This window comes from Poecilia formosa, unplaced genomic scaffold, assembly GCF_000485575.1.
Source record: "Poecilia formosa unplaced genomic scaffold, Poecilia_formosa-5.1.2 Scaffold350, whole genome shotgun sequence".
Lineage (NCBI taxonomy): Eukaryota > Metazoa > Chordata > Actinopteri > Cyprinodontiformes > Poeciliidae > Poecilia > Poecilia formosa.
In genome coordinates, this window is record NW_006800289.1 from 206560 (window position 1) to 233305 (window position 26746).

The 26746-nt window shown below is 45.3% G+C and overlaps 1 protein-coding gene across 1 annotated transcript; it reads left to right on the top strand.

Moving 5' to 3' along the window:
* Window positions 1-208: 208 nt before the first annotated feature.
* On the top strand, window positions 209-25021 carry ep300b (EP300 lysine acetyltransferase b; the record flags this gene model as incomplete). The annotated part of the gene is made up of 29 exons (XM_016661919.1): window positions 209-826; window positions 1693-1872; window positions 4036-4333; window positions 4777-4890; window positions 4997-5281; window positions 5994-6096; window positions 6215-6343; window positions 6441-6558; window positions 6665-6857; window positions 7782-7859; window positions 8021-8106; window positions 8221-8373; window positions 9050-9571; window positions 9656-9916; window positions 10012-10210; window positions 11139-11257; window positions 13973-14212; window positions 14742-14830; window positions 15931-16011; window positions 17598-17654; window positions 17775-17852; window positions 18092-18159; window positions 18275-18425; window positions 19027-19287; window positions 19382-19547; window positions 19830-19997; window positions 20085-20246; window positions 20379-20660; window positions 21770-25021. Coding segments are annotated over 29 exons (8325 nt in total), but the record flags the coding sequence as incomplete, so codon positions are not given.
* Window positions 25022-26746: the final 1725 nt, after the last annotated feature.

Below are 26746 nucleotides of genomic sequence, written 5' to 3' on the forward strand. Positions count from 1 at the left end.
CTTCAAAACCAAAAAATTCTGTTAATTGGAAAAAGTATGTTTGATTGTAAAATCCTGATTAAAACACATTGCAACTTGTGATTGTAACATGACAATGCGTAAAAAGTACAAGGAGGCTAAATATCTTTGCAAGGCACTAACTTTTTAAGTTATGTGGCGCCACACAAGGCTTGAGTGTTTAAAAAACAATGAACCATTTTCTTGATTGATTTCTTTTTTTTACCTAGACTTTGGTTCATTCTTTGACCTGGAGCATGACCTGCCGGACGAGCTCATCAGTTCCTCGGACCCGGGGCTGACGAACGGAGGAGACTCCGGCCAGTTCCACACCAGCCTCGGGGGGCTCGGCGGAGGGGTTCAGGATGCGGCCTCCAAACACAAACAGCTGTCGGAACTGCTGCGCGCTGGGGCGCCGACGCAGCCGGGGGCCCCCGCTTCCAACAGTGCTCCCTCCGCGGCTTCCATGGCGATGATGGGGGGAGTCGGTGGACCTCAAGGCATGCACCATCAGGGCCAACAGCAGCAGCAGCCGCAACCTGGACTAATGCAGCAGGTTGGCATGGTGCCGAACAGGGCGACGGCCATGATGGGTGTCCAGAAGGGCACCGCTGGACAGCAGCAGCACCCACACCAAGGGCTTATAGGGGGGCAGGTTGTGAATGGCTCGCCCAGAATGGGTTACCCTGGCAACACGGGAATGGGTAGCAATAGTAATATTTTGGCAGAGACCTTACAGCAGCAGCAGCAGCAGCAGCAGGGCGGTCCAACCCTGGGAGCTGGGGGTCAAGCGGGGATGAGACCACATCAGCCCGGTGCACTGAAGCAGGTAGGTACCAAACCAGACTTTAGGAATTTAGGTGGAAGTTAATTTTATATGCATATTTAGTTCACCGTTTGATGTATTTGACTTGATCGCAATGGTGCCCCTAAAAATTTATCTTTTTTTTTTTATATAAAACTTTTTTTTAAAATATAATGTATAAATATTTATATACATTGCTTTTATTTTTATGTATTGATTGAAGAAAATGACTGTATGACCTGGACATGATTCTCTGGAGGAGGGGTCGGGGGGCATCATTTTTCGGTCGGGGCCACGGCCCTCCGTTGGGCTCCCCTTACGGGCGCCTCTGCTTTTATTGCCTTAATATGACAACTAAACATGCTCTTAATTTTAGAAATATCATAAAAAGCTCATAAAATGTTTGTGGCTTGTGTTAAGGTTTGAAGCGATTGACTTCGTGTACGTTTGCAGTTAAAAAAGGCAGTGATGTTTTTGTTAACACAGTTAAATGGGTAGGTAAGAAGCTGTAGTTTGCGCTCAAACTCTGAGGATGAGTTTTTCTACAGCAGGTGCAGGGAAGAGTGCGGTCATGTGTCGGGACTCGCAGCTGCTGCACAGTTAGCTCTGTGGTATCGATGGTTAACCTCCCTGCTAGTCAGAACACCACATTACAGTTGTGATTTTTCTCCCAAGCAAGTACAGAAGCATCTCCGTTAACCGTAAGTGGCAGGATTGAGCCGTTTTCCTGCATCTAGCTGTGAATAAGTCTGAAATATTTTTTGCTTTTCTCTGTCCCGCCTCCCCCAGATGTATTTGGGATTTTCAAAAAGCAAAGCGTACGGAGAAACCATCACTCGTCCTCTTTTCCCTCATGCTGTGTTCTGTGTTTTTCCTCCATCCTTCTCCAGATGAATTTGATGGCCAACGCGGGGTCCTACGGTGGCCCATACAGCCATTCTGCTGGCCAGGGGCTGCCTGGAGAGGGGCTGGGCCCACAACTCCAGAATAAAGCAGGCCTGCCCAGCGCTATGGCCGCCCAGTTCAACATGGACAAAAAGACACCTCCTGGTCAAGGCATTCCGGGGATGGTAGGATTTGTTTTACTTGTGTTCTCTCACAGATATCGCTTTCTACTTACTGGCTGGTTAGAGCTTTGAGCCTTATGTTAGTGACGTGATATCGGACGCAACAGTCGGCACACTGTTGGTTTTAAAAAGGAAGCAGAGAGAGATCAGAAACAACAAAACGGTACACATTTGTGTCAGTGAGTGAATGAAATCAGTAGTTCTGCAATCAACAATTATTTTAGTTATCTATATTTAGTAATCTATTAATTATTCTGATAATTAATTGTATTTTTCAGAAATTAGAAATGCATAAATAGATGGAAATAATTTGGTTCCTTTTGTAAACGATTAAGTGAACTATTTTTTTTGTTGTTAAAAATGCAGGAAACCTTTTTTTTTCTTTGCAGTTTTGTGTTTAGTACTGTTCTGAGTATGTTCTTTCAGCCAATTGGCTTTTTTTGAGTCTGTAAACTCCAGTTACTGATTAATTATTAAATTAAGTAATGACTAATTATTTGATTTATCATTATTAAATCCGATTAATAATTACAGCCCTAAAAATCAGCAACTTTCACTTTTATCAGCTCTCACCAGTGTTGGTTGGGTCACAATATCATTTTTTTTTTTTTTTTTTTTTTTTGTGTGAAATGAGTCAAAACTAATAAAACCGCTGCAGAAAGCGTTTTCTTGAGCTGATTAACTTTATGCTCACAAACAGCTATAATTTTCCGCCTTGTTTAAGGAGTCAAAGCATAAATTGTGCTGTCCTCTCTTTTTGGGTTTGTTTTGTTTTGAGACAAAAAGGGGTTTCCAACAGCGACCGATGCAGATACTCCTTACTTTAGATTCGATTAACTTGTTAGCAGTGTTTACCGTTGCTGCATCTCTTAAAGTCACATGACTATAATCCACGTCCTGTTTGGAGTAAACATAGAGGAGAACGGCAGCATATCCAACTATAAACGTTAGCACTTAAGGCAGATTGTTCCCAACAGCACATAAAGTTAAAACAAGATAATCTATTTATTGGTTTGCTTCCCTTGCTTTGGCGATGCATTCATTGACGAATATTAACAGCTCATTACTAGCTTTTTTCATTCATTTACATAAATTTTTAAAATTCTGGCAAAAAAAAAAAGCAAAAGTACATAAGAATTGGTGGGCTCTCCACTTGTGAGATGTATTAAATTTAGCGCAAATCTTAAGATTTACGAGAACAGAAAAAGAAACGGAGTTTCCCTTTTTTTGTTTCTACTAATTACTCAAAACCAGCCAAAATGACAGGATTATATTTTTTGTGTTATTAGACTCAGTCTTACAAATGTTTGTTTTGGCATAAACACTACAAGATTTCTGAAGCATGTTTAAATTAACTCAAGTTTAATTGAGTTTTTCCCACCAATTACAACCTCTATTTCAATAATCTTGGTGTCAAAATAAAGCTAACACTTTGTGTCACAGCAGCTGCGATAGGTTCAGAGAAAATGAGAATGGAGCATTACATAATTAGGATTCTTTTTGTGCGTGAAACACATATTAACCATTTAGAACCATCATAAATAAGGCTACGGGCTTTTGGATTGATGTAGCTGAGGCAATCTAAAGAAAAGTTATAGAGGTTTTTGCCCAAAAAAAACTGGGGATTTCTGGTTTTTAAGTATTTTTACATGCATAAAATTGCTCGTTTTTCATTTATTTTTTGAAATGCCCACATTCATTTTTATCCACTTATAAGAAGAAATTGTTTTATTTGACTCCAACTAAAATTTTATTTTATTTTTTTTTAAATCCAGTGTCTTTCAAAAGTAGAAAAAAACATTACATTAAATTTAGGCTCATTAGACTTAAAAAAGAATACCACCAAAATATCCTCTTTTTTTTTTTTCGGGCACTACCGGAGCTCCGTACAATGTCTTTTCGATGTAGGCTCCTGGTCACTGACGTCTGTCCTGCCGCAGCCCTTGTGCATGAACAAAAATGCTTCCTGTTCAACTCAAATGTTTGTTGTTTTTTTTTTACCAGCTTTCAGCCAATTGTCTGATGTTTCTATGGATACCAAATAAGTCTATGCTTGGTAATGAGGATAGGGCGGAAAAAGCTAAAATCTGCTCCTGGTATTGGTGGCGTGAGACTCGACAAGGAACAGACCTCCCTGTTTAAGACTCGTCTGTTTCTCTATCGTAGACTGCTCAGCAGCAGCAGCAGCAGTCTGGGGCAGTTGGTGGCGTGGCGGCATCGGTCGGTGGGGCCCAGGTTGGACTGAACGCCGTCGGGGTGGGACCGGGCGCCACACCCCCCACCGCTGACCCCGAGAAGCGGAAGCTCATCCAGCAGCAGCTCGTCCTGTTGCTCCACGCGCACAAGTGCCAGCGGCGGGAGCAGGCCAACGGGGAGGTGCGGCAATGCAACCTGCCCCACTGCCGCACCATGAAGAACGTGCTCAACCACATGACTCATTGCCAGGCTGGCAAGTCCTGCCAGGGTGAGTCGGATAAATGACATCAACTCCTATACGTTGTGTTGTTTTTTTTGTTTTGTTTTAGTGGACACCGCAACATAAGCACCAGGTCTGCTTTCACTGTTTTCTCTCACTTCCTGGTCTGTTCCTGGTTTTCCCCCCTCGTATCTAGGTTGAGTTATTCGCTCCTCGGCTGGCGGTTCCTCCATCGGTTGTCTTTTTCTCCCGCTCTCTCCGAGCCTCCATCTGGACGTAGTTTTATAGCATCGAATGACTCACACAAGATCTTTCTTAGCCTTCTGTCTTCGTTTTGACTCATTTTTTCCCTTTTTGCCTCGTTTTCTTGTCAAGTCACTGCTTTCAGTCTCACTCTGTCACATTTTTACTCATGTGCTCGGCTCTCTCTCCTTTATTTTTCACACTTCAGCTCGTTTCGCCTAAACATCTGTTTTGGTCTCGTCCCTCAGTTGCACACTGTGCCTCGTCCAGACAGATCATCTCGCATTGGAAGAACTGCACGAGACACGACTGTCCCGTGTGCCTGCCGCTGAAAAACGCCGGAGACAAGAGGAACCAGCAGTGTGAGTGTTTCTCTTCTCACTCTGCTGGCTGCCATCGAGTAATGATTAACCAAGTTTAAAATCACAAATATTCATTTTCCCCCCCTCCTCTCTCGTGTCGCTGCAGCTCTGCTCAACAGTGTCAGCTTAGTGAACTCTTTAGGCGGCGCGGGGCCAGGCGGGCAGTCGAGCGCTCCGAGCCTGAACCCTACCAACCAGATCGACCCGAGCTCCATAGAGAGAGCCTACGCTGCATTAGGCCTGACGTACCAGGGCAACCAGATGCCGCAGCAACAGCAGCAGCAGCAACAACAGCAACAGCAGCAGCAACAGCAGCAGCAGACGCCACAGGCCGCCATGCCGAACCAAGTCCTTCACGGACAGCCGGGAATGAGGACTCTGAATCCACTGGGTCGGTTCCGTTTCTGATTCTCACAGCATTTAGATCAGGGGTGTCCGAAACCCTTTTTGCCCTATTTAGGCTACTGGTGGGGCCACAAAATTCATTAAATGTAAAAATACAAAAATTAGATGACAAAGTTGAAATAATGGGAGAATAAAGTCTTAATATTTTGAGAATAGCCATAAAATTGCAAAAATAAAGTTACGATGTTACAAAATTTTGAGTTTAAAGTCAAAATAATACGAGAAAGTCATAATATTCTGACTTTTTTCTACTCATTTTATTTATTTTATTTTCTAACTTGTTTTCCAAATTTTTACCATTCTTGACTTGTGGTACGGAGTGAACAGAATCATTTCTAGGGCCATAAAATGGTAGACAGTTGGCTTTTTTTAACGCCCATCTTGAAAAAGTGAAATTTTTTTTTTTGCCTATTTATTTATTTTTTTGTTTGTACATTTCTATCACAATACAGGTCTTAGATTTCATCCACAGTGGTCTTAAAAAGTCTTAAGTTTGAGTCGGTGAAACGTGCCGAAGCCGCGGATGCAGTAGACACGTCTTGGTTAGACTAGCAGCTCCAACTGCAGCAAAAGGCTTGTTCTGCAAAGCATTGACTCGGCGGTGGTTGGATCTCACCCCGGTTATTATTCATGAACTACGTTGCATAAGAATCCAATAAAACTGACCTAATAAACTGTTCTTTGCCTTTTACGACCAGGTGGTAACTCCATAGGAGTGAACGGTGCCGTCGGGGTGCAGACTCCGAACCAGCAGTCTGCGCTGCTGCCGGACGCCATGCTGCACAGCATGAACGCGCAAAGGCAAGAGCGGCTGCGGCTTTCCGTCTTCGCACCGACGCGGTTCACCGTTCTTGACAAATTTTTAAAGTCGACGGTGGCTGAAATGTTGAGCTGTTGTCTGGTTCTCTCCCAACCGCAGCTTGATGAACGACGGCGTCGGGAGCCTGGGCTCCATGCCCACGGCCACACCCCCTTCGGCCGCTGGGATGAGGAAGTCTTGGCATGAAGACATCACGCAAGACCTCCGCAACCACCTCGTCCACAAACTGTGAGTCGGCTCTGTCCTTCAGCTTAGCACCTGGAACCTGATCACATCGTCTGCATAGAGAAATTCCACTTTCTCAAACGTGTTTCCATGCGAACAGAGTGCAAGCCATCTTCCCCACTCCTGACCCCGCGGCGCTGAAGGACAGGCGGATGGAGAACTTGGTGGCCTACGCCCGGAAAGTAGAGGGAGACATGTACGAGTCGGCGAACAGCAGGGTAGGCATCCCTCGCGCAGAGGGTGAAGAAAATGCGCCGCGAGCGCGGGGTGTTTGCTGTCGGTGTTGCGTAATTCCCTCCCACCCTCCTGCTGTGCTGCGTCCAGGCGGAGTACTACCACCTTCTGGCAGAGAAGATCTACAAGATCCAGAAGGAGCTGGAGGAGAAGAGGAGGACGCGGCTCCAAAAGCAGGGCATGATGCCCGGCCAGCCCTGCCTTCCCACGTCTGGCCTCCCACAGGGTCCGCCTGGCATGGTCCAGCCCCCGGGGCCCCCAGGGCCGCCCGGACAGCCTCCCAGTAAGTAAACGATTTATTGGACAGACTTGTTGGGGGGAAAAAATGAGTAAAAACCTTGAAATAATTTCACACAGAAAAAAACAAAAATCTACTTTTTATGAGAGAAATTTTATTTAATGTGGGGGAAAATGTTGAGGTTCGAGGGGGTTGATTTGGACTTAAAGTTTTATGACGATATATTGTGGTTGTATTGTGATGATAAACACAATCAGAACTACTTATTTTTAGGTTGCGTGTCACAGCATTTATAGCCCCACCAGCACAAATGCTGCTCTTGAAAAAACATTCCTCTTTGCTTCCTTGGACCCCAGTTACATAAAAAAGTGTGATTTACATCAACTGCATTTTATCATATTTTCAAATTTATTGATATTTGAACAAACGGGAGAAAATTGTAAAGCTAACAATCTCGACAATGGACAATTTCTGAGCGTTTTTAAACAAAATCAACCAGAATTTGTCAAGATAATGAGAAATCAAAATTATCAGAAGAAGTTTTATCACAATAAATGATAAACGGTACAATAAATGGCCACTTTGTCATTTTACAAAGTGAACATTTAATTGTTTTAAACTGGTGGCATAATTATTGTTCCTCCTATTAAAAATAAAAGCACCCAAAGTTTTAAATTATGTTTTGTTTCATGATTAATTTAATCAGACTTTCTCTTCTAAGCATCAATCTATGAATTTATATTCTATAGGATCGCAAATATACATTTTTTTTCTTTCCTTGCAGAAAACGTACACACTAAATATGTTGATTTATTTATTTATTTATTTATTTATTAAGTCAAAGTGGTTTTTCTACTTCAGTAAAACACGATTTATTATGTTTTTCAAGAACATCCCTGCCAGAGATGCTTACATGTTTTCTGTTCTGAAGTTAAAAACGTTTTTGTGATGGATTTGTCCTCCTGTCAGATGGTCCTCATCCCGACCCGTCCATGATCAGACCTGCTGGTCCAAATCAGATGGTCAACAGGATGCAGAACCCACCAGGTGTGTCTGTTTACCCTGAAAACGTGAATCAGAACTCGTAGTAACATCGACTGACTTGGTGTCGTTAAAAGCAAATGGTTTCTACTTATTTTAGGTGAAGATTCTGATCATAACATGATGGCATTTTAATAATGATTCTGATTCCCTTTTGATGCTTTTAGGAATGACTCAGTTTGCTCAGATGGGGATGCAGAATATGGGTCAGAGGTCAACGCCTCCTCTTCCTCACAACCCTCAAATGAACCAGGTTAGCCTGAGTGACTCATGATGTCACACGTCATTTTTGGGGATTGAAACCAAAGCACTTTGTGTTGCTTAAAGGAAATGAAGGATTTGATGCATTGCTTGTTGTTGTTTCCAGATGGGAATGGGAGCAACACGGATGGGTCAGCCCGGCGCCCCACAGCTTCAGACCCAGTACCTTCCTCCAGGCCAGTTTCCTGGCTCCAGTCCCAGTCTCGGTTCTGGTCCTGTTGGGATGAACCAGCCTGGAGTGCAGGCTGCGGTGCCTTCTGTAAGAGTCACAGCTTGGAGTTCATCTCCTAAACTTCTAAAGAGATCTGCAGTTTTCCTGTTTCACTGACTTCTATTTGGGAAAGTTTTAAAGGAGCAGCATCGTGTAAAATTGAGCTTTACATCATGTTATAATGTTATTCCCTTATCAAAAACATATCTGGAGCATTGAATTGATTCTTTCATGCATGTTTGAGAAATTCTCTAATCTCCATGGCAACCATTCAGCTGTGCAAAACGGCTGGGTGGATCTAGCAACAGGCAGCTCCCTCTCGGAGCTGCAGTTTCCGAGCTTCAGCCTCACAGAGCAGCCCCCTCCACCCACTCAGCTCCTTCAGACTAGCCAACAGCAATTAGCAAACACCTGGTGGAGCTGAGCATCAGCTGAGCTCCTTATACGAGCTGCTTCTGAGTGAAAAAACACCGTTGAAGGGGAGCGCTGTCATAAACTTCTTGAAGGCAGAGTTTCAGAAAAAGCAGGAGTTTTTAAAGAGGCAGAGGCCCAATTTCAAGGTGTTAAATGTCAAATTTCTTTGAAGTCACATTTGATATATGGAGCATTTCTATAGCAGCTGGAGGTAACATAGTTACTCGATTGTGCCAGAAAATGGCACAAGTACTAAATACTTCCCCTTTAATACAGAAATATCCATTTTGTGCCTGATCCACTTCAGCAGAATCAGATGTCGACGCCTCCATCCATCCCCGCCAGCAGCCCGGCGGCGCAGTCCGCCCCCTCGGTCCCGTGCTCCGGGGGATCTTTTGGTCCCTCCAACAGCAACGGTCCAGGGCCGCTGCCCAACCTCCACCCGCCCTCCACTCAGCCCTCCCCCTTCCCTCACTGCCCGCCCGTCCGGACAAACTCCCCGTCACCGGCGCGCAGCTTGACGCCCCAGCCGCATCAGACGCCACCTACGCTGCCCCGCTCTCAGACGCCTCAGCCACAGACCCCGAACACACCGCAAGTGGCCACCCCGCAACACCCCCAACATCATCAGCAGCAGCAGCAGCAGCAACAACAACAACAAACGTCGCAAATGCTGCATCCCGCTCCATCAGCTCCAATGGCGAACTCCGAAAAACCCAACCAGTTTCCACAGCAAACGATTGGTGGCGTTGCATCTCCGGAGCCCCCGGCAGCTCAGATTCCCTCGGTCCCGAGCCTGAATGATCACGCGCCGCCGCTGCCGCACACCCCAGTGAGTTCACTCCCGACTTTTCCTGAATAATGTTGAATAGAAAAAGCTGCACTTGTGATCCTTAAACTGTTCCCTTCTTCTCAGCTCTCTGCTAAGACTTCCCTGACAGCCGAAGGACAAGTTTCGTCCCCGGCGTCAATTACAAGCAGCTCCGACCACAACTCCCAGCTCGCTCCCGCAGAGGGCCTTTCTCAGAGCCAGGACAACATCAAGGTAAAGGTGGAAAAGGAAGAAGAGGAGGAGGAGGAGGAGGAGGAGGATGATGCAGGGGGCGACACTGAGGGAAACAGCAAGGGGAAGATGTGCAAGGCTCACTCTGAGGTGAAGAAAGAAGAGAAACCAGAGGTAAGATTGTCCAAACTCATCTCTGTGCATAATAAATGTTTGACATCAATGAGGGGAAAACATTCCTGCGCTAATACTCCTAAACATCCCCGCAGATTGAGGACGAGAAGCCGCCAGGAGATGCGCGTAAAGCTGAGCCCATGGACACGTCGACGTCTTCTGGGTCGGCGGCGGTGGTGGCATCGAGTGGAGACAAGAAGCTGGAGGTGAAGAAGGAGCCCAAAGAGGAAGAGCAGGGATCAGGGTCACCAGCCACCAACAGCTCCTCAGCCAGCAGTCAGAGCAAGAAGAAAAGTAAGAGCAATGTCAAAGCGATGAGCGTTTAGAAAACACTAACTAGACTTTTTGAAGTTTTGCTCATCCAGTTCCAAGTCTAAAAGTTTAAACGGTTTATCGTAACACCTCAATAAGGTTTGAGCAGGGCAGATTGTTGGCTCAGCTAATGTTAAAGTCCAAACTTTAAAGGTTTATATCTTCTTCTGCTAACTAGCTGCTAACAAATCCTTGCTAGCTATCTTTTTTTTTTTTTGCGTCTGCCTTGGGTTAGTTGGGTGACATTTGTCTTCGCCACTGGCTCACTTCTGTTGATATGTGCATTCTGGGTAAAAAAAATAAAATAAAATAAAGCTTAGCACTACTATATAAAATATCCAGTTTTCCTTTGTACATGTCTGTCATGGTACAGGCCTTAAATTTAATTCATGGAGGTCTTAAAAAGTCTTAAATTTTGAGTTGAGTGTAGAAACACTCAGGTAGTGAGGAGATTTTCAGTCAGTCATCGTTCATCGTATCATTTCACACTAAACCCATCTGAGTTTTTGTTTCAGAGACTTTAATAAGTCAGATTACTATGACTATCTTAGGTACTCTGAAGCATTTTTTAATGTACATTCTGAATTTTATCACATTTATTCCAAAGACATTATTACAGGTACCAACAGTTGTTTTCTAAAGTGGGATTCCCCCCCAACAGAATAAATCTGCTTAATAGGATGGAGGAATTTAAAAATGGACTTAATAATTATTATTATTTTTTTTTAAACACATATTTACATTGTAGCCCTGGTTCAGTATTTTCTATTCTGTACATATTGAGGGTGTAAATAAAAGACTCAGTTTGTATTTTCCCTACCAGTCGACCCTGCAGCTCTTTGACCAGCAGAGATCTCGGTTCAGGCGGTTCTGATATCCATCTTGTTTCTCCCCACACCTTCCCCTCCAGTCTTTAAACCGGAGGAGCTGCGCCAGGCCTTGATGCCGACCTTGGAGGCATTATACCGCCAGGACCCTGAGTCCCTTCCCTTCCGCCAGCCGGTGGACCCCCCGTTACTGGGAATACCCGTACGTATTCGAACTAGTAACAAAACTAACCTGGTAAGGGACTGCACTGGCTGCCATTTTGCTTCAACTCCATCCAAGCATACCCTTTTTTTTTTTTGCTGGTGTCTTTTTTTTTTTTTTTTTTTTTTTTTGTGGGTACATTTTTTCCCTCTTTCACAGTTACTATAGTTTTTACAATCATTGTTTTTTTTTAGTCTTTTTGCTGCTGGTTTTTGTTTTGCTTTTATTTTAATTGCATGCTGAAAGCGTAGAAAATGATATTTTGGCTTGTGTGTGTGTGTGTTTGTTGTGTTAAGCTTGTAAATCAAAGCAGTGGCTCTTATGAACAATTATTACATTACAAGAACATTACAGTTTTGCCTTCCATTGATTCTAAAAAGCCTTTATTAGTGGATCGCTGCACACTTTATTTCAATAAACATAAAGTGGAATTAATTTAAAAAAATGTGCTGTTCATGAGCCTGATGCTTTTATTTATCGACTTCATTTTTTGCACCTTTTTTTTAATTCATTTATTTCATCCTCATAAACCATTGCTAGCTTTCTAACGCATTTCCTCACCAGCAGCAGTTTAACAGTGTTCAGGTTGGAGGCGCTGGGGGGGGGATGAGGGGGGCCACACAGGCTCTGCTGCCTTCACTGCATCTCAACTGAAGGCGACAGTATTTCACCAAGACTGGAAATATCTAAAATAGACCAAAGTAGCAGATCAGCAAGACCACATCTCCCACGTCCTCCAAAGTCCAGTGATGCAACTTTTACACCGCCTTGCATTAGTATTCATTTCCTTTGACATTTTTCACATTTTGTAGCATTACAACCGCAAACGTCAATGGATTTTGTTGGTAGGGCTTAAATGTGGGAATAAAATATACATGATTTTCAGTTTTATTTGTATTAATACCTTACATGACCAGAATTTAATCTCAGTGTAATTCAGACCAAGGTGCACAGCAGCAAAGTTTTAGCTTAAGATGTAAAGCAGCATTTTAAGCTTTCCATGTGTATCAAACTAACAACTAATCATTGAGAAGCTTCACAAACGGTACAAGATGACTGACTGCAAGTTTACCCCCAAGTCACGACCATCGACCTACGTTAGGTCAGCCAAGGATATTATAGAACATGTAAATAATAATGTCAAAATTAAATTGGTTGTAGTCTTTAAATTACATATATAATTTGAGAGGAAGTTGGTTTTTTAGCATTAGCTCCTTATTAATACCATGTTGCTGTAGCGCTTTAGCAGTAGCTTCCACTAAATACCATGTTATTAGGTTATTAGGTATTTTACCATGTAAGCATTTACTGGAAGCTAATGCTAAATTGCATTAACTTCCACTAAATACTATGTTGGTATTGCAACTTAGCATTAGCTTCCTGGTATAGCCTTTTAGTATTAGCTTCCACTAAATACCATGCTCGTATGGCGGTTTAGCATTAGCATTAGCTTTTGCTAAATACCATGTTGGTGTAGCGTGTTAGCGTTAGCGGAACTAATGTTTATGATCACAACTAACGTTTTAGCTATCTCTGCTCACCACTCTGCAATGTAGTCACTCGGGAGTCGAGTGCAAAGAAACGCATGGTTACAGTTCATGCTTAATTATGAAAACGATGCATCGCTTTCAGTCCACTCGCCTGTCCTGCACCACTGTGTGTTGGTCCACCACATAAAATCCCAATAAAATTCACTGAAGTTTGTGGTTGTACGAATATTGCCGCACAAAATGTTTTGTTTTGAAAATATCTTGAAATATCTCGATTCATTTAGTTTATTTTTCTGCCCAAACAACTGGAGTGTGGCTCTGCAGGCTGTCTTGCTAATATGCATCACTTGTTTGTTTGTGTGAGTGGCTCCATCCAGATACGAGGGTCTTTTCATACCTTGTTGCCATAGTGACACTGAGATGGACCCTGCTCTTTGAAACTCACACCTATTAGTCTTTTTTTTTTTTTTTCCTTCGTTGTTGGAGCGCCTAAAAAGCCTATTCTTCTGCTCACCCTCCTCTTCGCTTCTCTGTCGAACGGCGCTGCGTTTTCAGGAGAAGCGAACTGGAAAACGGCTCGGCGAACCCTCCAGCCGCCGACGCGTTTGCTTCACCTCAACACTGTTGTCCTCAGCGCTGTCACCTCATCACCACTCATGCTGCTGGCACTGTGGCTTAAAAGCGTAGATCCGTCCTGCCTGTTGCTCTTTCTTTTCATGGCTTTGCACCCTGGTCAGTTGCTTATCATGGAGGTTTTGTTCAGCCGTGTTTCTAAATCAGTAGCTCGGCGCCAATTGGTAGCGATTTGACCGATGACATGCTTGTAAAATCCACCTGCGTCTTTGGGTAGATTTTACCAGCAGCTGATCGGGCTTCCGGCTGATGGTGCGGGTAGATTAGAAGTGTTGGGTGCAAAGCAGAGAGCTGGAGGGCAGAAGTTGTCATGTCTCTCTGTTTGCACATGAACCTTCTTCTTTGCAGCGCTCAACAACATTGTCCCCCTGCACCCTCTTCTCTCCCTACTCTGGTCCTGTCGGCCGCCTGCAATGCCTCTCCTCGACGTCGACGACGACGCTGCTCGTCCTCCTCCGTCTCCCAACTTACGAATCAACCGCCTGGCTCCTCTTTCCCCATCTTCTTCCTTTTCCCCCTCCCTTTTTTATTTATTTTATTTTTCCTCAACTCTTCAACCTGACCTCTAACGTGGGCGACCATCCCAATCCAGGACTACTTCGACATCGTCAAGAACCCCATGGACCTCTCGACCATTAAGCGCAAGTTGGACACAGGGCAGTACGAGGAGCCGTGGCAGTACATCGAGGACATCTGGCTGATGTTCAACAACGCCTGGCTGTACAACCGAAAGACGTCGCGGGTCTACAAGTACTGCTCCAAGCTGGCCGAGGTGTTTGAGTCGGAGATCGACCCCGTTATGCAGGAGCTGGGCTACTGCTGTGGGAGGAAGGTAAATCAGATTGGTATTACTTGGTGTGTGGGTTCAGGAAAACAAGGGTTTACCTGGTAGAGTGGAAAGTATGGGGCTCTAAACATGCCGTAATGAGGGGATCAAGATGCTGTGATCTACGTTAAATCTACTGATGATGTTCTTGATGTGGACAGATATTTTATCCCTTCAGCCTCAATGCTCTTATCATATCACCACCTTCATAAAATAATGGCCAAAGTCATTTTTGTTCCAAAAGTGATTTTGGGGGAAAAAAAATTAAAATAAAAAAAATCACTGTCTTTTTCTTTACAAAAAATGTTTAAAGCCAAACAACAACAACAAAAAAAATCACTTTAAGTCGGGCCCTTAATTTACACTATGTTCTCAGGTCTGTTTATGAAACATATTTCAGTAACTTTAAACATTGGAAATTTCTGAACTTGAAGCTGAGATGGACAGGTGTGATTTTTTTTATTTTTTTTGAGGAAAGAATGTCTTTGTGTTCATTTTCTAACATTTCTCTTTGTGTTTTCTTTGTCTTTTACAGTACGAGTTTTCTCCCCAAACTCTTTGCTGCTACGGAAAACAATTATGCACCATCCAACGCGATGCTTCTTATTTTAGTTACCAGAACAGGTAAGACCCTTTTCAGGATAAACCTGCTTTCAGAACATGTATTTTATTTTATTTATTTATTTTTGAGAGAAACAAAAAAAATGAAGCTGCTGGGATCATCTAGTCTGTTGCGTTTTGTTTTCCCACGTTAAATAAATTTCCTGCAGCGAAGCATCAGTCAGTGCAATCACAGAAGAGATTGATTTGTGGCTTCAAATATTTACCGTGGCACCATCACCATCTTCATAGTTCACTGTTTTTTTTGGTTTTTTAAATTTTCATGTCATTCATAAAGTGGGCTCCCTTCTCCTTTCCGGTAGATTATTAGTGGCTTCGTTGCCGCTGGCTAAAACCGTAACGCCCGAGGGCTTGCGTGTTTTCTGCCCGGGAGCCGGGTGCGTTTGTTTTCTCCACCAGAAGGAAGGGCGTCTGCTTTATGAATGAGCAGAAAGGATGATGGCTCGCTGTTGCTTTATCTTTTTCCTCATTCACCTTTTCATATTTGGAGCCTCGTATCCTCGCTGCTCTGCTGCCCCGCGGCTCCCAGTGCTCTCTCATGTTGCTGTAATGTTGTTGTTGTTGTTGTTGTTGTTTACCACTGGATGTCTGATGCTAATCTTTGCTTTGCCTTGGCTCTCTGTCCTCTGTTGGTTGTTTTTTTTTCCACCTCCCGTTCGCCCCCCTTCCCCTCTGTCTCTCCATCTTTGTCTTTGTGTCCAACCTGTAACAACTTATTTTCCGTTTTGTTTTTTTTTTCTTTATAATTCATTTTGACCTTTCCCCCATCTCCATCCTCTCCCCCCTCCTTCCTGTTTTATTTTTCTTTCTTTTATGCTTGTGATGTCTGCATTGGCCTGCTTTTGGTGTGACCAATCATCCACTCCAAAATTAATGCGCAATCTCAAAACCCGCCCACACAAAAACCGCGCATCATGATTGGCCACTACCTACCTGGCGACGACCTACCTTGCCCTCCTTGCCTCCACCTGTGTGCGCGCTCCCCCGGCCTGCCCCGCCCTGCCCTGCCCTGATTGGTGGCTGCTTCTTCGCTCCTTCTCTGTGATTGGCTGTGCTGATGACGAACGGTGTAGTTCACCAAAATATGGGCTTCTTGCTGACAGGTACCACTTCTGTGAGAAGTGTTTCAACGAAATCCAAGGCGACAGCGTGTCCCTGGGGGACGACCCCTCCCAGCCTCAGACGTGAGTACCGTCACACTCTTAAACACACAAAACGTAGCGGCTGACCCAGCTGAAACCGACTGACTGCGTCGGCAGATTTGAGTACATACAAGTGATAATGGGCCAGAAGTACAGAGCTGTCTGTAGGTTTTTACTGTGTGAGCAGATTTTTCAAAGTCCTACTTAACTCTACTAAAGGAGTCGCAGTCCGTCGTCTTTAATAAATAGAAATGTAGGGCAGCGGCTAACAATCGTTGTAGCAATCGATTATTCTGATGATTAATCGGATATTTTCACATCCTGCAGATTTTTTATTTAGCCACCCAAGCATTTTTACACAATATTAGAAATGTATTAAAATATGCAATTAATCAAATCAAATCTTTTTCTTTTTTTTTTTTTTACATAAAAATTATAATTTAATGCCTACAATGCAATAACATAGCATTCTGATTATTCGTCACAAAATCTTCAGCTAAAAAAATATACTGTTCTAATCTGTTCATTATGTTTTTAATTAATAATTTGATGGGGAAAGGTGCTCAATAGGAGTTTTTTTTTCTTTCTTTTTTTTTTTTTTTTTTTTTAGAATATATTTACAAAAAATGTTTCATCTTGAATGCAACATGTACATTTTTTTTGTACAGTTTTGGCTTAAATTTTGCTCTGACTGTTCTTCTTTCAACAAATGACACTTTTTAAGAGTCTTTACACTCCAGTTAAGGATTAACCAATTATTAAATTAGTGGACGATTATTTAAATAATCGATTAATCAAGATTTGTTCGATTAATCACAATTAATTTGATTAATCGCTACTAATCCTTTCTTTCCTATAACATTTTCAGATTAAAACAAAAGCATTTTGGGGTTTATGAAAAATAGTGATTCTAAATCTGCCACGACATAAAAATAAGACAAATATTGCTGCAAAAATAATGCTTGCAATTTATCAAAGCGGCTACTTCACTACTTTAATCGTTTCTTCTGAAGAGCAGGAATGTTCTGGTAGCTTCTGTGAAGCCCGCCAACGTTTCAAAATGCTACGGTTTCAAAAAACGTCCCGAAGGATTTTCTTGGCTGTACGAAGCATAGCTCGGTGTTGCCGCTCCCCAGCTGAACAGACGTGTTTGTCTTTTTGGAAATACTTTGCAAAAACAGAAAACTAAAGTAGCATCAACTAGACTGATTTAAAATAAGGCATCCATGTTTTTAAAACGTTTGGCTCATCTGTTAAGCAGCAGAATGCAGGCTAGCACCGGAGCAGATATCCAAATGAATTGTGTAAATACTTGAATCTGTGGTGTTTATACTCAAGTTGATCATATTTTGTGGATCTCATAAACAAACCCAACATGTTCCAAGACCCAGAAGTCTAAATGCTAAAAGGATAATATAGAGCAGTTCAGCTTCTACTTTTCACTTCATTTGTCTCCTAAAAAATGTGGATTTAAAACCGTTTCTGCTTCTCAAAATTATTTTTTGTGAAACATGCTGGACTAACGTTTATTAGTTTTGTTTTCTGTAATAATCAGGATGTAACTTTTGCAGATAATTTTACTCAATCTTCAGAGAATCAAATATATTCCCCTTCTTTTCCCCCCACAGCTCCATCAACAAAGACCAGTTCCAGAAAAAGAAGAACGACACGCTCGACCCTGAGCTGTAAGTGTTCCTCCTCCTCTAGTGTCGTTATTTGACTCTGCGCAGTGTGAACGTCCAGCGGGCCTCCGCTCCGGAGCGTCTCAATATACATTTCCTGACTCTGGTTTTGTCTCTGCTCAGCCTCGTGGAATGTATCGACTGCGGTCGTAAAATGCACCAGATCTGCGTTCTGCATAATGAAACCATATGGCCGTCAGGGTAAGGAGGCCGTCGTGAACAGCACACACACTCTGTTGCTCAAAGTGTGTCTTGGTTCTTCAGAAGTCCTTTAAAAATAGTCAGGGAGGGGGAAAGGCTTTGAAATATTTATTAAAGAGCAGTGATCCCTTAAAGTTAAACTCCCCTTCCTGTGTGGTCTGTTTGTCACCTAAGCATGGGAGCAGTTTTCCAGTGTCAAGAGCTTATTTATTTATTTATTTATTTATTTTGGTTCGCAGCTTCGTATGCGGCAACTGCCTGAAAAAGGCCAATAAGACGCGAAAGGAGAACAAATATGCAGCCAAAAGTAAGTGAAGCTGTACAAGCGAACGTTCTGCTTTCGTTGCGTACGTCGCCGACACTCTGGACCCTTAGTGAGGGGAGTTTTTATTTTTCCATCTCATTCGTTTGTTTCGTTGCAGGACTTCCGCAGACGAAGCTGGGGAACTACCTGGAGACGCGAGTGAACGACTACCTCAAGCGGCAGAGCCACCCCGAGTCCGGAGAGGTCACCGTCCGGGTGGTCCACGTCTCGGACAAGGTGGTCGAGGTCAAGCCGGGCATGAAGTCCAGGTGAGCGCTCGGCAGGTTTCTTTCTCCGTAAGCTTGGATTATGTGCGAGTTTTTGACAAATAAGCAAGCAAAATGTTTTTTTGTTTTGTTTTTTCAAAATTGTTGTATCGGCCCATGAAGGTTTATTTTTTGTTAGTGTGACTCTTTAACTTTCCAAAAGTACTTTTCATTTGGATTTTATATTGAAATTACATTTATTTTTTCCCCTCAGTTTGCTTCATCAGTGCTAGAAATTATCCTGTGGTGTGACATGAAAGCTGTTTTGTTTTAAATTAAAATGTTTTACATTAACATTTTATCATAACTCCCTTTATACGTATCTGTTAGTGTGGTACAATTTGATAATGTTTTCTAATTAATCATACAAAGAACACCTAATCGTACAAGATATTTCATATTATGTCAATAAGACCCTCGCTGATAATTTCCTTGATAGTTCTCTTGAAATTTACCTCATTTTATACTAACAAAGGTGTTTGTTTATCAAAATTATGAACGTCACACCAAGTGATGTATGTCGCGCTATATGACAAACGGCAGCCATATATATATTTCAAGTTATTCTGATCTTTTCTTGACTTTCCCGGCCGTTTTCTTCCAGGTTTGTGGACAACGGCGAGATGGCCGAGTCGTTCCCATACAGGATGAAGGCCCTGTTCGCCTTTGAGGACATTGACGGAGCTGACGTGTGTTTCTTCGGCATGCACGTCCAAGAGTACGGCTCCGACTGCCCACCGCCCAACCAGAGACGGGTGTACATCTCGTACCTGGACAGCGTGCACTTTTTTAAACCGCGACACCTGAGGACCGCCGTCTACCACGAGATCCTGCTGGGCTACCTGGAGTACGTCAAGAGACTCGGGTAAGACGGCAAAGGGCGCTTGGGAAAAACGTAAAAGGTAAAAGGCGGGTTTTGATATGCGGAGATTAAACTCAAAACTGTTTTGCGATCTCAGGTATACGACGGGACACATTTGGGCGTGTCCTCCCAGCGAGGGAGACGACTACATCTTCCACTGTCACCCGCCGGACCAGAAGATCCCGAAGCCCAAGCGGCTGCAGGAGTGGTACAAGAAGATGCTGGACAAGGCTGTCGCTGAGCGAATCGTCCACGACTATAAGGTGACGCCTTCGATCGGGAATACGGCTCCGCTTTGTTTTCAGGGTAGATTTTAAAGAAACCAAACTTGGTAAAAGTTTTTAATTTTTGACGTTTCGTCACGTCACAACATCAAAAGTCACAAATCTGAATAAGCCTCTGACTGAAGATTGTTGCTGTGTGTCTTGTGGCTGTCATAACATGCTAACATCAATTTAGTGGAGATGACTGCTGATCCACCTCGTTTGCTTTTGCTGCTCCTTTTTCATTCCATCTGTTTTTTTTTTTTATTTGGGAACTTTTAGGACATTTTCAAGCAGGCGACAGAAGACCGCCTGACGAGTGCCAAGGAGCTGCCGTACTTCGAGGGCGACTTCTGGCCCAACGTGCTGGAGGAGAGCATCAAGGAGCTGGAGCAGGAGGAGGAGGAGAGGAAGAGGGAGGAGAGCAGCACCTCCAACGAGAGCACCGACGTGAGTCAGAACAAGAATCCGCTGCGGTCTCGTCTCGCTGCCGCCTCGGGACGGCTATTGACTCCGTCTTCGTTTAAACGTCCACAGGCCACAAAAGGAGACAGCAAGAACGCCAAAAAGAAGAACAATAAAAAGGCGAACAAGAACAAGAGCAGCCTGAGTCGAGCCAACAAGAAGAAGCCGGGGATGCCCAGCGTTTCCAACGACCTTTCCCAGAAACTCTACGCCACCATGGAGAAACACAAAGAGGTATGTCTTTTCTTTTTCTTTTTTATCACACCCATAAACTTTAGTGTGTTCTATATAAAAGTTTGAAACGTTGAAAAAAGTAAGGCCGTTTTCAGGAAATGTTCCCTCAAGATTTCTCTTTTATTTTGGCAGGTTTTCTTCGTCATCCGCCTGATCGCCGGCCCCACCGCCAACTCACTGCCCCCCATCACCGACCCCGACCCCCTCATGGCCTGCGACCTGATGGACGGCCGCGACGCCTTCCTGACCCTGGCCCGCGACAAGCACTTGGAGTTCAGTTCCCTGAGGAGGTCCATGTGGAGCTCCATGTGCATGCTGGTGGAGCTCCACAACCAGAGCCAGGACCGCTTCGTCTACACCTGCAACGAGTGCAAACATCACGTGGAGACCCGCTTCCACTGCACCGTTTGTGAGGTAAGAATGCCCACGTTTCCACCAGGAAACTACAAAATATACACAGGATGTGTCTAAAATTAAGGCCTTAAAATGACTTAAATTAGTTTAAAAGAGTTAAGTTGGCCTTAAATACATTAATCACAAGTCTTAAGTTGTGTGATGATATATTATTTAATCTCGTATATTCTATGTAGTCTATTTTTCTTGTTTAACTTTTCTGTCAGGCAAACGCTTGAGTCACTTTTTCATTGCTTTCTGTGACTCTACTAATGGTAAATAGCTGCTAATATACCATTGCTAGCTGGCAAAAGGTTTATTAGCTACATAGCTAATATATAGCTTTATTATATATAAGGTATATAGACATAGTAGCAGGAAACATTGGTTTATTTCCTTCAGTAGAAAGGAAACAAACTTTTCTAGCTAGCTTGCTTTTTTTGTGTTTGTTATGGTTTAAGAGCAATTTTATTGCCAGTTGGCTGGACGACATTTGTCTTCGCCACGGGATCATTTTTATTTCCAACTCATACAATGCTGCATTCATTCTGTACAAAAGAGCCTGTCACTGAAGGGGTTAAGGCTGTTTCTTTAGTACATTTCTGTTTTGAAACAGGTCTTAAATTTAAATTATAATGGCCTTAAAAAGTCTTTAGTTTGAGTTGGTGAAACCTGCACAAACCCTGTAAATTCATTTAGCTAAATTAAGGCCTTAAATGTGTTGGCCTAGCATATGTTAATCACAGGTCTTAAATTTGATCATGAAAAAACCATTTAATCTTGTTTTTCTCACAAGACAAGCAAAAATCAGGCAAAAATTGAGTCACACACAGACGTCTTCATTACGTTCTGAGAGTCTTTTGAGGCAAACCGCCAACTAGCTGCTAATATGTCCTTCCTGGCTAATTATTTGCGTCTCACCCTACAATTTGCCCACATATGCACATCTACATGGACGAGCTCAAAATTTCACATGCACGAAATTCACTGGTGGCTCGGCAGAATTTCATTCAAGGTGGCATTAGAAAGATCTGAAAAGGTCTTAAATGTGACTTGGTGACAAGTGCAAACAACATGTTATAATAATATCTACTTTATACATTTTTTTAAGACTTTTTTTTTTCCTTCAGGATTATGACTTGTGCATCACCTGCTACAACACTAAAGGCCACAATCACAAGATGGACAAACTGGGGCTCGGCCTGGACGACGACAGCAACAACCAGGCGGCGGCGGCCACTCAGAGTCCGGGCGACTCCCGCCGCCTCAGCATCCAGCGCTGCATCCAGTCATTGGTCCACGCGTGCCAGTGCCGCAACGCCAACTGCTCCCTCCCGTCCTGTCAGAAGATGAAGCGTGTCGTGCAGCACACCAAAGGCTGCAAGCGCAAGACCAACGGCGGCTGCCCCATCTGCAAGCAGCTGATCGCGCTGTGCTGCTACCACGCCAAGCACTGCCAGGAGAACAAATGCCCCGTCCCGTTCTGCCTGAACATCAAGCAGAAGCTCCGGCAGCAGCAGCTGCAGCACCGGCTGCAGCAGGCACAGATGTTGAGGAGGAGGATGGCCACCATGCAGCGGGTGGGCCAGCCTGCGGGGGCGCCGCCCGGGGGACCCATGGTGGGGCTGCCGTCGCCGGGAGCCAACAGCGCCACGGCGCCCAGTACGCCCACGTCGGTCGGCACCCAGCCGCCGACTCCCCACACCCCGACTCAGAACATGCCCCCTGTCCAGGCGCAGGGCATGGGTCCTGGAAACGGGATGCAGCAGCAGCAAGGAGCGATGCCGACCCAACATCCACTGAACCAGTTCCAGCAGATGAGCGGCGGAGCGGCTGCAGCAGGAGGGATGATGAACTCTCCCCAGCAGCAGCAGCAGATGCTTACTCAGATGGCGCAGCAAGGCGTCCCGGGGGGCAACCCCCACCCGCCGTATGCCGCCAGACCGCCAGGCTCCTCGCCCATCCACCAATCCCAGGGGAAACCATTGATGGGCTCGTCGACGCCGCCTCAGCAACCCGGTGGGGGTGTGATGCCCGGCAACGCGGCGGGGCAGCAGCCTCCTGGCCAGCCGCCCCCGTCCGGCCCCCCACCTGCAGCCGTGGAGATAGCCCTGAAGATCCAGCAGGTGGCCGACGCCCAAAGGAGGCTGGGCCTGCAGAGGCAAGCGGCGGCGGCAGCAGCAGCGACGGGCATGATGCCGTCTCACCCGCACCACCAGCCGGGTCAGCCGCCGCAGATGGCCATGGGGCACGGCGGCTCCGTGGGGATGGTCGGACCGCAGGGGATGCAGCCACAAAACCAAACGGCTGTAAGAGCCCACATGGATCAGCAGCAGGGTGCGATGCAGGGGATAATGGCCGCTGGCGGGCACATGCAGCAGCAACCCCCGCCGCAGGGTAACCTGCCACCACAGAGGATGGGTGCGCCGCTGCAGAACCCGCAGCAGCCGCAGCAGCAGTGGACCGGACCAGGGATTCCACCGCAGCAAAGGCAGGCGATGATGAACCAGATGAGCCATCAAGCCATGATGGCAGCGCAGCAGCAGCAGCAGCAGCAGCAGCAGCAGCAGCAGCAACAACAGCAGCAGCAGCAGCCGTCACATCAAACAGCTCAGGGGCATGCTGCCATGATGAACATAGCGCAGCAGCAGCAAGGGTCTGCTGGGGGGAACATCCCCCAAGCGGCTCTACAGGAGCTCCTCCGCACCCTGCGCTCCCCCAGCTCTCCGTTGCAGCAGCAGCAGGTCCTCAACATCCTGCGCTCCAACCCGCAGCTCATGGCTGCTTTCATCAAGCAACGAGCCTCAAAATACAAGGGTGGCCCCGGCGGAGCGGACGGCGTCCCAGGAGGGGGTCCAGGCCCCACCGGGGGGCCGGTTGGACACCCCATGCCTGGAGTCAATCCGCAGGTGAACATGAACGCTGCTAGCAGCAGCCAGCCAGGGATGCACATGGGCGGTCAGGGAGGAGCCAACATCAGCATGGCTTCCATGTCTCAGCTGCAGCAGGTGCAGCAGCAGCTGCAGCATCAGCAGCAGCAGCTGCAGCATCAGCAGCAGCAGCTGCAGCAGCAGCAGCATCAGCAGCAGCAGTTGCAGCATCAGCAGCAACAGCTGCAGCAACAGCAGCAACAGAGGCCAATGCTGAGCAGTTTGCAGCAGCAGCAAGGGGTGGGGCGAGGTATGCAAGGTCAGGGGTCGCAGATGGGAAACATCAACAATCTCCAGGTGCGAGAGTTGCTTATGAGGCGGCAGCAGCTGCAGCAGATGCAACAGCAGCAGCAACAGATGCAACAGCAGCAACAGATGCAACAGCAGCAGCAACAGATGGGGATGAATCACGGTCAGTTCCAGCAGCCGCAGCCCCCCCAGGGGCAGGCATTCATGGGGCAGGGGCCCCCCGGAGGCCCCCAGGGGCAGCAGGCACAGGGATACCCAGGGTCTGCCCAGCAGCAGGTCACGGTCGCCCTGCAGCAGAGGCTGCAGCTCCAGCTGCAGCAGCAGCAGCAGCAGCAGCAGCAGCAGAACAGCATGGCTGCCCTCCAAAGCGGCGACGCGGGTCCAGGAGGCGGAGGCGTTGCTCAGCAACCGCCTCAAGGCACGCAGCCTCCCCAGGGCGGGCCCACCCCTCCCTCTTCCCAGACGCTTTTCCAACAAACTCTGCCGCAGAGGCTGCTGCAGCAGCAGCAGCAGCAGCAGCAGCAGCAGCACCACCTCGGCCCCGGCAGCTCGCCCGCCCAACACAGCAACCCCATGAGCCCCCAGCAGCCACTGCCGCCGCAGCAGATGGCACCGTCGCCGCACCCCCACCTGCAGGGCCAGGCGCTGCCGACATCGCTCGCCAACCAGGTGCGCTCACCGCAGCCCTCGCCACGGCCGCAGTCCCAGCCGCCTCACTCCAGCCCGTCTCCGCGCATGCAGCCTCAGCCGTCGCCGCATCACATCTCGCCGCAGGTGCAGACGGGCTCGCCGCACCCGGGCCACCTGAACCAGCACCACCCCGGGATGGTGGTTCCCCCGCCGCAGCCGCAGCAGCAGCAAAGCCAGCAGCAAAACGCCATGGAGCAGTTTGGCTCCGACCAGAGCGCCATGCTCTCCCAGCTGAGCGGCATGGCCAGTCTGCACGGGCCGGCTGGCGCCGGCGGTCCCGACCCGATGGGCCAGAACATGAACCACAACTCCTTAGACCACATGTAGAGAGGCTCAGCGAATCTCTGCTCAAACTGCACTCACCAAGGACAGTATTATTATTCCTTAGCCTTTTTTTTTTTTTTTTTTACTATTATTAAAAAGTTATTTAAAATGTTTTCAATAAAGATGCATTGAACTGAACTTCCTATGGGAGATGAACAATAAATGGAGCAGTTGTTAAATGAGTTAGAATGAATTGTAACTTATTGCTGTTAATATATATTTTTGCCAACTTGAGGACAAAGGTGGGAATATGGGGGCGATTCCCTTGTAAACAAAAGTACTTGCCTTTTTTTTTAAAATATGTTTTTACAATTTTAAAAGGAGGGTCAAGGATTAAAGAAGAAATTATTTTAATGCAACTATTTTGTTTAGTTTTGCGTCATTCAGTCTGTTTTTGTTTTTTTTTTTGTTTTTTGCAGAGTGATGCAACATATCTGTAAATTCACACACAAAGCATTTTTCTTTTTGTATCGTTTGGGCTTGTTTTATTTATTCAGTTTCATCAGAGGTGGGCTGCGGACGTCCTGAGACCGCTTCAGTCTATTTTTTTTTGCCGTCGATGTCAGTAGTCTCTTATTTCGCTTTAGCTGTCCAGGTGGAAACGACGTCATCAAGCGTCCGGGTCCGAGATGTCACGCTGGAAGAGACATTTTTTCTTTTAATATTTTTATTTTCCTCGCAGACGTGCAAAGCCCTCTCCCTCGAATGTGTGCCCACTCCTTCCTTTTAAAGACTTCAGATGGAGCTGCGGAGGCTTGGGGAGGGGGGGATGCATACCTTTGTGCCTGTAACGTTTTACATATGTGGGCTGGGATGTATACAAATGGGAAGGGTGGCTTCTTCTTGTTTTGTTTTTTTTTAGGATTCTACTGTTAAGTAAACAGAGGATGACGATGATCCAAATGAACTGTGTTGCACAGAAACGAGGCGAAAGCCGGCAGTCGGTTAGTCTCTTTCTTCCTCTTCCCCTTTGCTGCTTCCTTTGGACTTTTTAAATCCTCCTCTGGTGGAGGACAGGCTCCCTCCTTATAAACCGTATCCTCTTTATCTTTCTGCTCAGAACTTTGGGAGTTAATTTAATATTTTTTACTGTACAAAGGAAACAAACTGTGGACTCAAATACTGTTTTTTTTTTTTATAATAAAATGAAAATTAGCAATACAGTTCTGTCCTGCATGTTTATTATTAGCCCCAGGTATCTAAATCTTAGATGTTAACATATGCTCATATTCACGGCTAAGTTATTTGCTAATTTGGCGTTTTTAGCAGTGAAATATTTCAACATATAATGGAATGTGATTTTTATATAATATTTTAAATCAAAATGTTTATGTCTGGGGAGTCCAAAGTGTGGCCCATGGTCCACTTACGGTCCTCAATGTGATTTTGTTCGGCCCATTACCACATGTCACGAATTGTAAAAATTTGGTCAACAAAATAGAGAAAACACAATAAATTTTGACATATCTTTTTCTTTCAATAAGACAACAGTTAAAGCTCTTTTTATTATTTGGATCTTTAAATCTTTAAGCCCTAAACGGAGTGACAACGGTCCAGAAAAATTTGCAGTACCGTAATTCCGCCACACTTTGCACAATGTGAAAAATTTCAACAGTTTCTGAAAGCAGAGACGTTCGGCTTTCTTGCCGATATCGGATTATTATGGTAATTTCACCGTAATAAGTAGGAGGAAGTGAAATTAATCTGAGGGGCGCTCTTTTAATAGACAGTAAATTGCAAAAATAACTTAATAGATATTGAAAGTTCCAGTTCTTATGGATAAATGGGCAAATATATATTTACTCACAGGACATTTAAAGAATTGCGTACAATTAAAATAAGCAAAAATATCCAGGTGGAGATTTTAAATTTAGGACATAAAGGGTTAATGGTATATTTAATTTTATTGAGCAC